Source organism: Poeciliopsis prolifica, unplaced genomic scaffold, assembly GCF_027474105.1.
Source record: "Poeciliopsis prolifica strain line A6 unplaced genomic scaffold, Auburn_PproV2 SCAFFOLD028, whole genome shotgun sequence".
Classification (NCBI taxonomy): Eukaryota; Metazoa; Chordata; class Actinopteri; order Cyprinodontiformes; family Poeciliidae; genus Poeciliopsis; species Poeciliopsis prolifica.
The window spans coordinates 4,099,593-4,113,028 of record NW_026562403.1 but is presented as its reverse complement, the minus strand read 5'-3'; the positions used below and the strand labels follow the sequence as shown (position 1 = coordinate 4,113,028).

Genomic DNA, 13,436 nt, shown 5'->3' with positions numbered 1-13,436 from the left:
AGAGATCATGTATAATTTTCTTTCACTTGTGTTGTTCTCTATTTGGTGTTGGTCTTTCATCCATTTGTCAGTCCTTCCTGCTTTTGGTGACAACCCTTATTAGAAGCACAGCAGAAATCCAAACAATGTGGATCATCGTCAAAAGGTCACGCCGACACTGGCACACAGTGTCCTGTATCAGCGGCGTTAAATCAGATCATATCTTATCAGATCAACCGGCACGATGAAACGGGACTGGTGTGGAAAAAACAGCCTAGAAGGACTTTAATTGGGGTAAAGTGAGAAACATGAACACTTAACTCTTTTTTAGAACTGAAACACAAACTATATTTAAATGAAATTGAAAACATTTCATTGACAGGAAAGTGACGACTCTTCTTCTCAAGTATGACTTCCACATTTGTTTTCACCGTCGATGTTTCTTTACACCCCTCAGCTTTTCATCACATCACAAACACAAACATCAATGCACTGTTGCAGTTTTATGTTATGCAGAAAGTAGTGCCCAGTTTTGAAAAGAAAGGAAAATTAAATGTGGACACAATTGCAGATATTTTAGGATCTTTACTAGCTTTACGTATCTGGACACTGATTTCATGTCTCTGTCCATCTTTACCTTATCTCTGGAAAGCAAAGAAGGAAAATCACTCCCACAGCATGATGCTGCCTGCCACCTCATTATTTTACTGACTATATTTCCTCATGCAGATGTAAAGCTTTAGTTTTGCACCAAACATGAACCTTTGCATGTTAGCCAGGACGTTCAGTGTTTATTCTGATTAGTCTCAGTTAAATGACTTCTAAAAGCGATTAGTTAGTAGATTTTATTTGTGTCTGATATAGACTACAACAGGCTGCATAATTAAATATTTCTACCAAATATTTAAAGCCACAAGTTATTTTTGTTCAGTTTTCTAAACAAAAATCTAAAACATCAAATCACTCTAAACGAAATAAAAGTTTTTGTTTGTAATATGATGTTTATTCCTATGCAGCTTTATGGTGACTGAGGTTTTTCCTAATTCTGTCAGTACATCTTTGGCACAGATGTCATCATGAAATGTGTAACCCATATGGTTTCAGTCAGCGTGACTGTCCGACTTTAGGCTTGTCAAACTGCCTTTTCCACTGGAGTTACATAAGGCTTCTGTGAAGCCTTATGTAACTTTGTCTTGTTCCTGGATAGTGAACCCAGGTAACATTTCACACTTTTTACTCACAAATTATGCAGCAGCCTTGCACCAATGGAGTTGCCTCTTTCAATCGTACTCAGGGTTCTTGTGTAATGGCATCACATATTTCATGTGCATGTCGCGAGGGAATGAAAAGCGCTCATCTCGACTGGTTGGGCAGAAACCAGTCTGCTAATTGAAATCATAGAAATTACCAGAATCCTGATCCAACGGCATCACTGCCAACAACAGTGTCCACTCTGTGTCATAAAATCCTGAAGAGATATTTACTATGATTACACAGATCACCACGAAGGTTATGATTACGATCATATCGTGTTTATCGTATGAGCATTACAATTCTGTTGACGTTAAGTAGGGTTTTAACATGTTAGTCCTTTGTGTGGGCTAACTGAAGAAAGGAAATTGACACTTTATTGGAGTCAAGACACACCAAACACTTGTTGCTCGTGGATCCGAGTTGTTTTTAAGCAACTGTGTCATACAAAGTGTTAAGCAACTACATCTGACCTGAAAAATGGACACACTGATAAAATTTAATTTATCGCCATCAATTGAACTTGATGTCACTTTGAACTTTGTTTGCTCCTCGACAGCCGTTATGTAAGCTCAACTACAAAACCTGATGCTGTGGGATAACCATGATGTTTATCCAGATAGCCTCCTTTGCTCTTTATTCACCATTGTGAACAAAATCTTTCTAGTTGAAGACAAAATAATAATGCTTCAAAGAATGAATCATAGCCATGTCGAAACGCAATAAACCATTGCTGTAAATCAAAATGGCAGACAGATGTAAGAGTCAGATGACAGAGGAATGACACTTGCTGAGTGTTATGTAATCTCCCAGTGAGCCTTGTGACTGAGATACACTGAAGGTTTAATACTGAGTTTTCTCCAAAGGCTTCTGGAAGCTTCTGGCACGCTCTGTTCACTTATCTGATCTTGCCGGACACTTATCATATTTTTCTATCTCAAATGTTTGGATTGACGAAGGAGGCGCAGCAGGTTTCCGTTGCTGTTGCATAGTTTCACTAGAGCAAAGCTTTTACCTGCACCTGGCACAAAAGCTGGAATCTTGTGACAAACGTGTGTAAATCACTCACTTGACATTGACATACATAACGTCAACTGATAGGAAAATAAAAATATAATTTTGCTGTATGGTCATGCCGGACCCCATACAGAAATTAGGTGTCTTTAGCTCATTTCTGTGTCTAGAAATGTGCTGAAGATTTAGGTTTTTTTCTTTCTTTTTTTTTAGGGGAAACTGTGGATATTGAAGGAATCATTTTCTCCTCAGTTTTTGCTCTCAGATTTTGCAAGGTTTTGCTGTTGGTCGAAGGGAGATGTATGCAGAGAGAAGCTGCAGCTTTGAAGCTTCCTCCTCATCTAACGTGCTGTTTGTCAAAAGTCAAGAGAACTAGAGATGTAATGTTAATTACATCTCTAGAGAAGTTGTCACCTAACATGCTTAAGCAGAATCAAGATTTCATCAAGTTGATTGCCTAACCAAAGTTTTAAAAAATGATTTATAACTACTGTAGAGTTTGTTTAAGCCATCCTGAACCTTTAGTATTTACCAGTTATTCAATCTTTCTTTTTCTTTTGTCTGTGTCTTCAATAGCCAAATTGAAGCTCTTGAAGCCAAATCCAGTTTGCTCTGACTTGATGGGAGCAAAAGGGTCAAAGTTGACCACAATTATAAACACAGTTGAAGTGGAAAGTTTTTTATTTGATTTTCAAATTCAGCAATGAGAAAATTAATTTTATATGAGCAAAACTAACAAAGTAGAAGAGATTCTAGGTTATGTGATCACCCACACATTATTTAAAAATATGTGCAGACCTGGAAGAGACATAACTCCAAAGACTTGCAGCAAGAGCTTTACAGGCAGTAAAACAATAATTTAAAAATAATAGTTGTCTTTCTACCTCAGGATTGGGCAGAACTTTGATGAGTGTCTGTCACATAAAATATAAATTATATATTACTGATGTTAAAGTTTAAAAAAAATACCTTTAAACGTCCAACAAGTTAATCCAAGAGTATCAGGAATCTATTAATTGTGTCTTGCTGTAATACAAACATTCTTTGATTAAGACAATGAAAACACTAACGGGGCTTGAGAAACAAATTTGGAGTAAGTTTTTTATTGTTTTTATTTCAGGATTTATATTTAATCCCGTTCTCTGACCATTTAAATCACATTCTCTGGAAACTCTCAGGCTCATTGTGCAAGTCCGCTAAGCCAGATTAGTAAACGAATAAATCTGCTTCGTTGTGCTGAGCAGCGTCATAATTATTTACATATTCTTGTGATTCAGGTGTGATAGAAATTTGATGAGGAAGTACAGACATTTAAATATTTAAAGTTCTGGTACCAACAACCATGACACGTTCAAAGTCACTTGATTATCTGCTGCTGCTTTGAGCTACAGCAGATAATCTCAGCCATGTCTACACCCCTAAATGCATTCAGTTGCTGCCATACAATTGATTGATTTGACATTTAGTTGATTTGTATTAATGAGAAGTTGGACCTAATAAAGTGGCTGGTGAGTTCTGACTGTATATTTAGTCACTGTACTGCTGAACAGTGAACCTTCCCCCTAATCTTAAGTTTTTTGCAGCCTCTAATAGTTTTTCACCAGAACGGTGGTGAAAATATCAGTGGGATGGTACGTTCATGACAGTAGACGTTATTTTTCCTACATCCTTAACATTTTGTATTTCAGCCACAGAGTTTGTATGTTTTTCTGGCTCCGTAAACAAAACTTTTCTTGAACCACTCGTCCACAAAGACCAGGTTAGTGGAGTGAACAGCTTGTTATCTTGCGGACAGACTTTCCCTGTTTTTGAAAACACCAAGATTTATTGTTCACAAAAAAAATTACACTGCAAACAAAAGCCTAGCTCCCACATTAAGACAAGTGTATAGAAGAAGTACTAGTTGCTAAACTGAACATGACTCCTAAAAAGAATATAAATATTGACAGCAGAATAATAAAATATATATATATGTATGTATATATATTTACAACTACATATATTCACATCATTCAAACATTTCAGTGTCACTCCTTATTTTCACATCTTCACTATTTCCAAGTACATTGTTTAGACATAGTCAGCATCAACAACGTCGATGGAATCATCCTCTCCGTTTGTTTCTTCCACATTAACGCTCTCATCCTCTTCAGTCCTCTTGTCGTTTTCACTTTCTTGTCTCCCCTCCTCTATTCGTTGAAGTTCCAGTCTTAATTGCTCTTTCTCATTCAGGGTTATCTCAGCGTTCAGCTGCTCTTGACTCTCTTTCGCTGCCTTCTCTGCCTTCTCCTGCTTCTTCAGCCTCCAGTAGAAAGCCAGGTTTTTCTCAGGGTAGGTGACGTTGGCCAGCGGGAGCTTGAATATCCTCTTGGTCCCCGTCGTCAGGAGGAGGAAGGTGAGGGCAGACAGGCAGAAAGGCCAGGTGCATGCCGGCAGACCAAACTAGAATACATAAACAGACTGTGAGATACAAAGAAATGGCAAATCAAAGTCTGTTGATGCAGATCTCTCGACCCACCGTGGACATGACGTTGGCGATGGCTGAGCCCAGGTACGCGCAGAAAAAAGCTGCAGAGGAGAAAAAGTCCTCAAATCCCCGTGACATAACAAGTGTGATTGCATATCAGAAATACCATACCTACGCTTGACGTGGCTTCTTACAGTTACGTGTCACACCCTCACCTTCCAGATAGAGGCTTTATCTAGGTGGGTATCTACTCACCACATGTGATGGCAAGCAGGTGCACCTGCCAGGTGAGAGCGTAAAACATCCCTCCTACAGCGATGCAGGCTAAGACGCAGTTGTATCCCCAGAGACCAAAGTAAATGTCTTCAAAAGGAGCTGATAAAGCCAGACCTGTGAGAAAGAAAAGAAATACGCAAAACTCAAAGAGCCAGAAACAACAAGACAAAAGAAAACAGCAGCAACTCGGAGTTCTGCTAAACTTAATATTTGCTATATATGTGCGACTGGGACATTTACAAGCATGGGGGTGGCGGCATCATGCTGTGTGGCTGCTCTCTGTTACGTCAAACTTGGTTTTACTTCAATCAATCAAGCAAGCAATTTTTTCTATAAAGCACTCTTCATGTTGGAGGCAGCTTGCTGGAAACACAAATATTTCTGAACTGTGTTTGAACCGTCCAGGGTCACAGTCTGCAGGTGCAAATACCAGAATTATGAAGTAAACTGGAACTGGTGGGATACTCCCTTTTGCTTTGTAACAGGGCTGGTGGATATTAAAGATTTTCTTCACTTCCCTGGACTCATATTCTTTGCTTTATTTCTTAATAAAATAATATTCAAAATGCATTTTGGTTCGTTCTTCGTTGACTCAGTGTTTCAGCTTAGGCAAGACTTAATCATTTCCTTAACATCTCCGTCAGCAGAAACTGGGACGTTGATCAGCATCATTGGGAAGACAGACGGGTAAAGTACATGGAAGCCTTTCGGGAGAAGCCAAAGATTTGAGATTGGGATATTGTTGTCTTGATCCACAAGATTCACGCAAACATAATGTGTGGTTGAATGTTGCTGTGTTAGCCTCAAAAGAGACTTTGTTCGAATCCCTCACCTGACACCATTCCCACAGCAGATCCCAGGACAGCATGGACACAGGTGATGGGTGAAGAGATGAAGAGAGAGATGATGAAGATCCCCCCTGTCCAAGGGTTGTCACAGCCATACACCTGTCCTATTCCCACTGGTATGGACCTGAACAGCTGAAAAGGAGAGAAGGGAAATATAATTTTCTAAAGCATTTTAAAGATACACACTTATACAGCACTCTGCAGCGTCTGAGCACATCAACGTCGCCGTGTTAGAGGTGAAACAGAGCAGAGAAAGAAACAGAGAAAAAAGGGGCCTGCTGCTGACCTTTGCCACGTCGATTTCAGACCAGGTGATGTTGGGCAGCTCTGAGCGTGGCTGGATGAGGACTTGGGGGAAATGGTGGTTATAGTGGCCCGTGGCGACCATGTGGAGACACACCAGGATGTTGAATGGCAGCGTGAACACCGGCAGATCCCAGCGGGTGTTGATAGATGCCAGGGCACTGGACACAATCGGGCTGAAATAAAGCAATCCAAAACATCCTTTGTCAAACAGATTCAGGCTCATGAGGAACGTGTGTCTGTTGCAAACCACTGCAGATCTGCATTAAAACACCTAAAGGGCTGTCTTTCTTGATCACTGAATGAAATAGGGTTAAATATACAGCTGCATACGAGAAGTGAAGAGACTGATGAAGTTTTCTGAAATGAGAATATCTGCATGACAGTAATTACATCATGCAGCTTGTTGATTTCTCATACATGCACTCAATATTCTTGTTAATGAGTTCTGCTCAGGTGAGGACTTGAACCCGCTAACACAACTGAAACCAGGTGCAAAATCCAGGTTATCCCACCAAATTTTGATTCCTAAGTTAAACATTTTGTATAACTTAACTTTTCTCAGCAATAGGTTGAAAATAAAAATGAAAAGTATTGGGATGTTTTAAAATCTTGGAAGTTGTCTTTTAATTTGTCTCAGAGTTGTTTCAGAAAGTTGAAGCCTGGATGGACACGTTAACACTTACCACATCATGGACATGAAGACGTTGGGCAGCAGAAGCCACCAGTACCAGTCGCCTGCGTTGGAGAACACAGCCATCAGGAGACCCACCAGGATGCCGTTGTAGCCATAAAGTCCTGCAGCTATTGCAGCTCTGAAAGACAGTCATCCTAACTGATCACCGCTGTTCATATTTTACTCCACGTCACTTAAGTACTTTTATTTATATTCCCACATCATGATTTATTCCAGATAAATTTTACTTTCTCACCTGCTTTGTTGCAGAATGAGAGCAGAAATTGTTGCAAAGAGTGTCCCCACGAAACCGTTGAGGGCCCACCAATAATTTTGCAGGATGAGGCCAGCAAAAATGACCAGGCCACTCAGAGGGTTGTTAACAAACATCACCTGGGCAGCTCCGCGCAGAACCCAGTCCAGGAGCTGCAGCAAAAAAAACTGTTCTGAAAAGAGAAGCACAAACACATTCATTACCCCAATGAAAGGCTGGACAGTTACAGATTTAGACTTGTGAATGTTTGTTAGTAGCATCTCAGTTTTTCTTATGACTGCATGATTGTAACTTTCAGAGCAGTCTGTGCACCATTTTGTTCTTCAGCACTGCTCTGTGTTAGGTTTGACTTACTCTCCATCCATTTCCCAAACACCTCCATGTCTCCTGAGAAATAGGACACCCCCTTGAGGAAGCGGGTCCAAGCCCTGTGCAGGCATGTCCGCCTCTCCACCCTGTCTTCCTGGGAGGGGTTGTTCTCAGAGTTAGCCATGAGAGGATGGAGCTCCTGGATTTAAATAATTACACATGTTGCTTCTGTCATACAAACCGGGATTATTCGTGATATTCAAGAAAAACACAAACTTACAGTAAAGACTGGAGAAGAAGAGCTGACTGGAACAGGTGCAGAAGAGGAGCTGCTGATATTCTTCTGAATATCCTTCTTAAGAAAAATGACTTTTAATATTTAAGTACAAAATCATTAAAAGCTTTAAAACAATTTAAATGCAAGTTATTGTTTCAAAGAAATTCCTTCATTATTTTAAAGTTGGCTTTTTTACTTCTGCCATACCCAGCCTTTGTACTCATCAGGTAATTATTAATGTATATGGGAATTTACACTCTGTGCAATGTAAAAATTAACTTTAGTACATTTTTTACATTAAACATTTCACTGAAAGCACAAATCAATTCATTCAAGCACCAGAACAAAGAGCCAATTGTTTTTTTTCTCTCTCTCTCTCTTTTTTTATATTAGCTCTCTTAAACAAATGCTTTTATTTGTATTTTGATCATATTTAACTGTCTTGGTGCATAATGCAGATTACGGTAAGAATTTAAAAAGAGTTCCCTACCTTTGTGCAGTGTGATCCAGTCATATGTCCCAGAACAGGCAGAGGTTTCATGCACTGCCAGCTTCTCTTAAGCTGCACAACACAGAGCTACAACAGCTTTTATGCAGAAAAAGACATGAGAGGAAAAACTCCACCTCTATTTCACACCCACTTCACTTTTTCTCCTGCTCATCAGTGACAGAATAAGATAACTCTCGCTGCTTGTTAATCCCTGAAGACACATATTATAATTTCAAAAATTGTATTTATTTTTTTCTGACTTCTTTTATTGTGAGCAAGGTGACTGTATGGCAAATTGCTACCAGTATAACAGATCTGTAAAATGTAACCAGATGAAACAGATTTCTTTTTTGCAAAGCAAATGAATACATATTTTTTTTATTATTTCTATTTAACTAACAAATATTACAACATTTCCTTAGGTATACATTGCTAAGTCCCTCTCGACAATTTGTCTACGTAATTTTACTGAAAACCCCCATAATCAAGTCTTTTTAATAAATGAAAACAAATTAAGTAAAACTGATGAAGGCTTGTGCCTGGCATATTATAACACAATACAGGCAATCTCACTCAGATTGAGTGAGATTTCTGGTGTGATTAAAAGAGGAATGAAGTAGGAACAGGTCCAGGTCTAGATCTTTCCAGGAATATTTTTAGAAAACTGTTCCTCATGAGCAGCAGGCACGCATTTGATATTTTTTACTGTGCAATTGAGAATAAAAAGGATTACATTCTCCATGAGTTTTCAGATATTTGCATAACTGGAATTAAAATTTTTAATAACTTCCTGCCGTCACCACCAATAAATACAGCGAGTGAATTGATGCACAAAATCCTAAATCAGACACCAACCTTCAGAAGAGCAGCCCTGGCAGTCCTGTCCATGGACTCCACAAAAAGGGCTGGAGAAAGCGGCAGCACTGGTGAGACACAACTGGATCGATGTCAGCTGTTAAAGTTATCGATGTCAAAGTTATTCCAGTAAAACAGGGAAGGAACAGCTCCACTTTTAAGGCTGCTGGTGGTGGATCCGCTAACCAAATCCTCCGGTGTGAAGTCGCGGCTACATACGAAAGTGCTCCCCGTCTTTATGCAAAAGTCCGGACATTCATCTCTTCGGATCGCCTGGATCCACTGCCTCCGTTGGTCCGGGTCCGTCGGGAACGCATGATATGACAGATAAGGCTGTTTTCTTGCCCCACATGAACAACCAGGAACTGAACAAAAACAACTGCGCCGAGACTGAGCCATTTTCATAGCCTTTTAATGCTAACGCTATAGCCACCGGAAGTTGTCCAACCCCACATCCGCTTTATAAAACGCATGCGCACAACCACCCCGGCCCCGCGCATGCGGACAACCACCCCGGCCCCGCGCATGCGCACAACCGCCCCGGGCCCGCGCATTCGCACAATTGGCCCGGGCCCGCGCATGCGCACAATTGGCCCGGCCCCTCTACTGGCACGCGCCAGTAGATGGAAGAAGGTAATGAACGACAATAACAACAACAAACATGGCGGCTGCGGTGTCCACGCGAACATTTCCATTTCCCGTGTGGACAGCAAAGTTTTGGAGCCACTTATCTGAAACAGCCGCCGACAGGGCTTAACCTTTTTCAGCTTAACCTTTTTTTTTTCTTCTTCAAGTCGCTGTCCATAAAGGTAATGTTTACGTCTAAACGATTAATTCACTGTCTAATGAACAAAATGTTTCATTTGAAGCAGAAGTGTCCTAGAAATATAGATGACTAAAAAGTTGTTGAAAGCACTTCATTGAAGAAAATGTTTAACTTCAAGCTTCTCAAGACAAAAGAAATGAAACAAACTTTTTAAGGATTAAACCGTTCTGAATGTCTTAAACTAAATGCTTCACCACAACTAAGCCAGCTTTCTTAGCAAGAGTTATTTATGAGTGGATTTCACTGAGGTTAGGTTTTTCATTTGCAATATTGTTTGGCAACATTAAACTGGATTATCATCCTGGCCAAGAAGAGATCACCTGCTACTGTGGTACGAGTCACACAAAACCACTTAACCAAGTGTTTAAAAAGAAAGGATTAACTTATCCTTCACATTTAAAATTAAGCCCAGGTGAAGAACTATAATCCACAAGCTTGAGTTCGTAGCATTAGAAGATGTTTGCCAAAAATGGATATCTCATGCTTCTGATTTTTATTTCTGAAGATGTAGTCATGTATGTATGCATTGCTTACTTGACATTTTGAAGATTTGGTGGCTTCCAAATTATCTTTTTTTTTTCTAGAAAATAATTATGTTTTTCTTACAATCACATTAATCATTACTTTTTATTATTTTTCTTGTCCAGACCTCCCTCAGGGCAGTGCCTGAAAATAAAGCAAACTTCCCACTGACCACCAGTTCTACAACCAGACAAGAAACTCCCAAACCAGACCAGGACTTCAGCAAAATATGGAGAACCACTGCAAAGCACAACCTGCATGGGTAAAAGTCGAAAAGGAAACATTAGAATCTCTGCAAATTAAAGAAAATTGTGGAGAACCAGAGCCTCTTTTCATTAAAGATGAGCTAAAAAAACTAGGATCACAAATAAAGGATGAACAAGAAGAAATAGAACTTCAGCAGGTAAAAGAGGAACCAGAACCTTTGCAGATAAAGGCCAAACAAGAAGAAATGGAACTTCAACAAACAAAAGAGGAGAGAGCAGAGCCTGAACCTCCACAGATAAAAGAAGAACAGGAGGAACTCGGTACAGCTCTAAAGAAAGAGCGGCTAGAACTAAAACAGCTGACTGATTCCTGTACTGTAAATACCACTAATGAGGAAAGGGACCTCTGGAATCCAGTTTCGAACAGGGAGCTTCTTCTCGAGATATCTTTAGAACCTGAGAACGAAAATCATAAGATGGGCAATGATGAAGAACTGAATCAAAGTGAGAGGTTTCAGAAAACCATACATCAACATGACAATGTAGGCAATCCAAACACAAAACGATTGACGAAAACAAACATGAATGATAATTTGTCTTCTTGTAAAGTTTGTGGTAAGTTATTTGCACGGTCTTATTTGACAGAACACATGAGAATTCACACAGGTGAGAGGCTTTTTTCATGTGCTACCTGTGGAAAAGTTTTATTACTGGAAGTAAGTTAAAAATCCACATTAGAACTCACACGGGTGAAAGGCCTTTCTCATGTTTGACTTGTGGAAAACGTTGTAGTGATAGAGGAAATTTGTCAAAGCACATGAAAACTCATTCAGCTGAGAGGCCATTCTCATGTTTGACTTGTGGAAAAGGCTTCACTAATAAGGGAAATTTGTTTCGGCATACAGGAACTCATACAGGCGAGAAGCCTTTCTCATGTGTGACTTGTGGAAAAAGTTTTACCCAGCAAATTCACTTAAGTAAGTGATCACATAAAAATCCACACTGGTGAGAAGCCTTTCTCATGTTTGAGCTGTGGAAAAGGTTTTTGTCGTAGTAGTCATTTGACTGTTCATATGAAAACTCATCCAAGTAAGAATTTATATGTCATAAGATTTTTTTTTTTTTTTTGACAACTGAAGTCCCAGATGTGAAGTACCTCATATTAAACCTGTCTTCTTTGGATTTAAGCTTTAGCCGATTGTTGCTGGTTTTCTCTAACATGTTAGACTTTTCCAGGGTTTGTGTTTGCAACTAAAATTAATTAAAATAAAAATATATATAGGAAATGGTTATTTTAGCTATACAACTTGATGTTATGTTTTTTTTTTTTACATTTAGAATGTAATTGAAGTATTTTCAATAAAAGTATTTTTATCAAAAATACTACGGTCTTAGTAGATGCTCGGAATAGTCCTTATGGTTCACACCATAAGGACTGATTGATTGAGCAGTATCTCTTGATAACTCGGTACTGTGAAGTGCATTATCTGGGTGATCTAAGTCCGTAATCCCAGGTGCACTTTAGAAACCATAAACAGCGTATTGCCTCAAGTCAGAGAAGACTTGACAGATTTCAAAGACTTAAGTGAATAAGTTGATTTGTATAGCCTGTCCTTCCAGACAAGTGAGACATACATGGGAGAACAGAATGTGAACAGATAAATAAACGGCTATATTTGTATCTGGTGGTTCTGGATCGATGCTTTTTACTTTTAAAGTAACATTTTTATTGTTTGTTTTTTTTGCTGTTTGTAATTTTTTTTATCAAAACAGGTCTCTGGTAAATTGGATCTCAACTGGACAACCTGTATAAATAAAGGTCATATTAATAAAATAATAAGGCAGGTAATAGAGCACATTGGTTTGTAGTTTTTCTACATTTGTTAGCATTTATTTTATTGGATTATTAGTGAATAAGCAGTTTAGAAATGTTTTTTTTTTTTTAATTCGAACAGAGAGTAACTTCTGTTGAATTTTCTCCAAAAATAAAGGGTCAGTGTTTTGAAAATGTAAAGGTGATAAATCTGATTCTTCTTTAAATGTGATTAGGGTCACCTGACTTAGGCACATCATCTAAGAAAATTATTTATTGTAGGCTAATATTACTTAGTTGAAATATGCTAATCCCAATTTAACTGTGGGACACGTTAAACCACAACAGATAGCTCGGAAATCTAAGGTGTGGTGTAACATAACTACTATGTTTGTTTTTTTTCTGAATAAATACATTAAAGAGTAACTGTATCAAACTGTTTTATAGAACAGTTTCTGTTATGCCATTGTTTAAATTATTCTGCATTTCCACTGTTTAAAACTTTTGGCAGTATCATGCTGGTTTCAGGTGTGGTTGAAATTAGTAAATAAAAAAGGGATGTGTGAGTCAGCCCACAACCGGGAGAGGGAGACGCACACCGTCAGGACTTGACTTGATTGAATGCTTAAAACAAGTAACAAAATCAAAGAAAATGCATAAAACCGCAATCAAAGTTCGCCCCAGCGCCACGTGTTACACTTGATTTTCTCTTTTCTGGGCAATAATGATTGTCTTTTAAAAGGACCAAGTTTATAGAAGTCATTATGTATGAAAAATTGATATTTGGTTTTCAGAAATTTCTCTTGGTGACAGCTGTCTGCAAATAATGGCAGACAGCTGTCATTAATTACTCAACGTGGACAGAGTTGTTCTGTCCACCACATATCACTTGGTGTAGCTTTTTGGTTTTCATCGTCAAACTCAGAACAGACCGCACAAATGTTTCAACGAACACCAATTTTACTCATGGTTGCAGAAAACGCCAATTATGACACCAGGTGACTTTCTCCCATGAATGAAGTCAAGCTGGTCACTATCCTATCAAGTTCT

General features: G+C 38.9%; 1 protein-coding gene across 3 annotated transcripts; it reads right to left on the bottom strand.

Moving 5' to 3' along the window:
* Nucleotides 1-2,837: 2,837 nt before the first annotated feature.
* Nucleotides 2,838-11,494, bottom strand: slc14a2 (solute carrier family 14 member 2). Of its 3 annotated transcripts, none has more exons than XM_055048793.1 (11): nt 9,020-11,494; nt 8,165-8,251; nt 7,678-7,749; nt 7,443-7,596; nt 7,071-7,260; nt 6,825-6,953; nt 6,122-6,314; nt 5,820-5,967; nt 4,967-5,101; nt 4,763-4,812; nt 2,838-4,686 (listed from the first exon to the last, which is right to left on the bottom strand). In XM_055048793.1, the coding sequence occupies exons 1-11, from the start codon at nt 9,050-9,052 to the stop codon at nt 4,315-4,317; spliced, it is 1,563 nt and encodes a 520-aa protein (XP_054904768.1). In that variant the 5' UTR covers nt 9,053-11,494; the 3' UTR covers nt 2,838-4,314. The 3 variants fall into 3 exon arrangements, with proteins under 3 accessions (XP_054904768.1, XP_054904767.1, XP_054904769.1); XM_055048792.1 differs by having other exon boundaries at nt 2,839-4,686; nt 7,678-7,752; XM_055048794.1 differs by having other exon boundaries at nt 2,839-4,686; nt 7,678-7,752; nt 8,165-8,236; nt 9,020-11,493.
* Nucleotides 11,495-13,436: the final 1,942 nt, after the last annotated feature.

Coding starts and splice junctions, on each gene's coding strand:
- slc14a2 (XM_055048792.1), bottom strand. CDS start 9,052: ATGGACAGGACTGCCAGGGCTGCTCTTCTGAAG. Junction 7,261..7,442: donor GTTTGGGAAATGGATGGAGA/GTAAGTCAAACC, acceptor TTCTCTTTTCAG/AACAGTTTTTTTTGCTGCAG. Junction 5,102..5,819: donor TGCTGTGGGAATGGTGTCAG/GTGAGGGATTCG, acceptor TCTTTCTCACAG/GTCTGGCTTTATCAGCTCCT.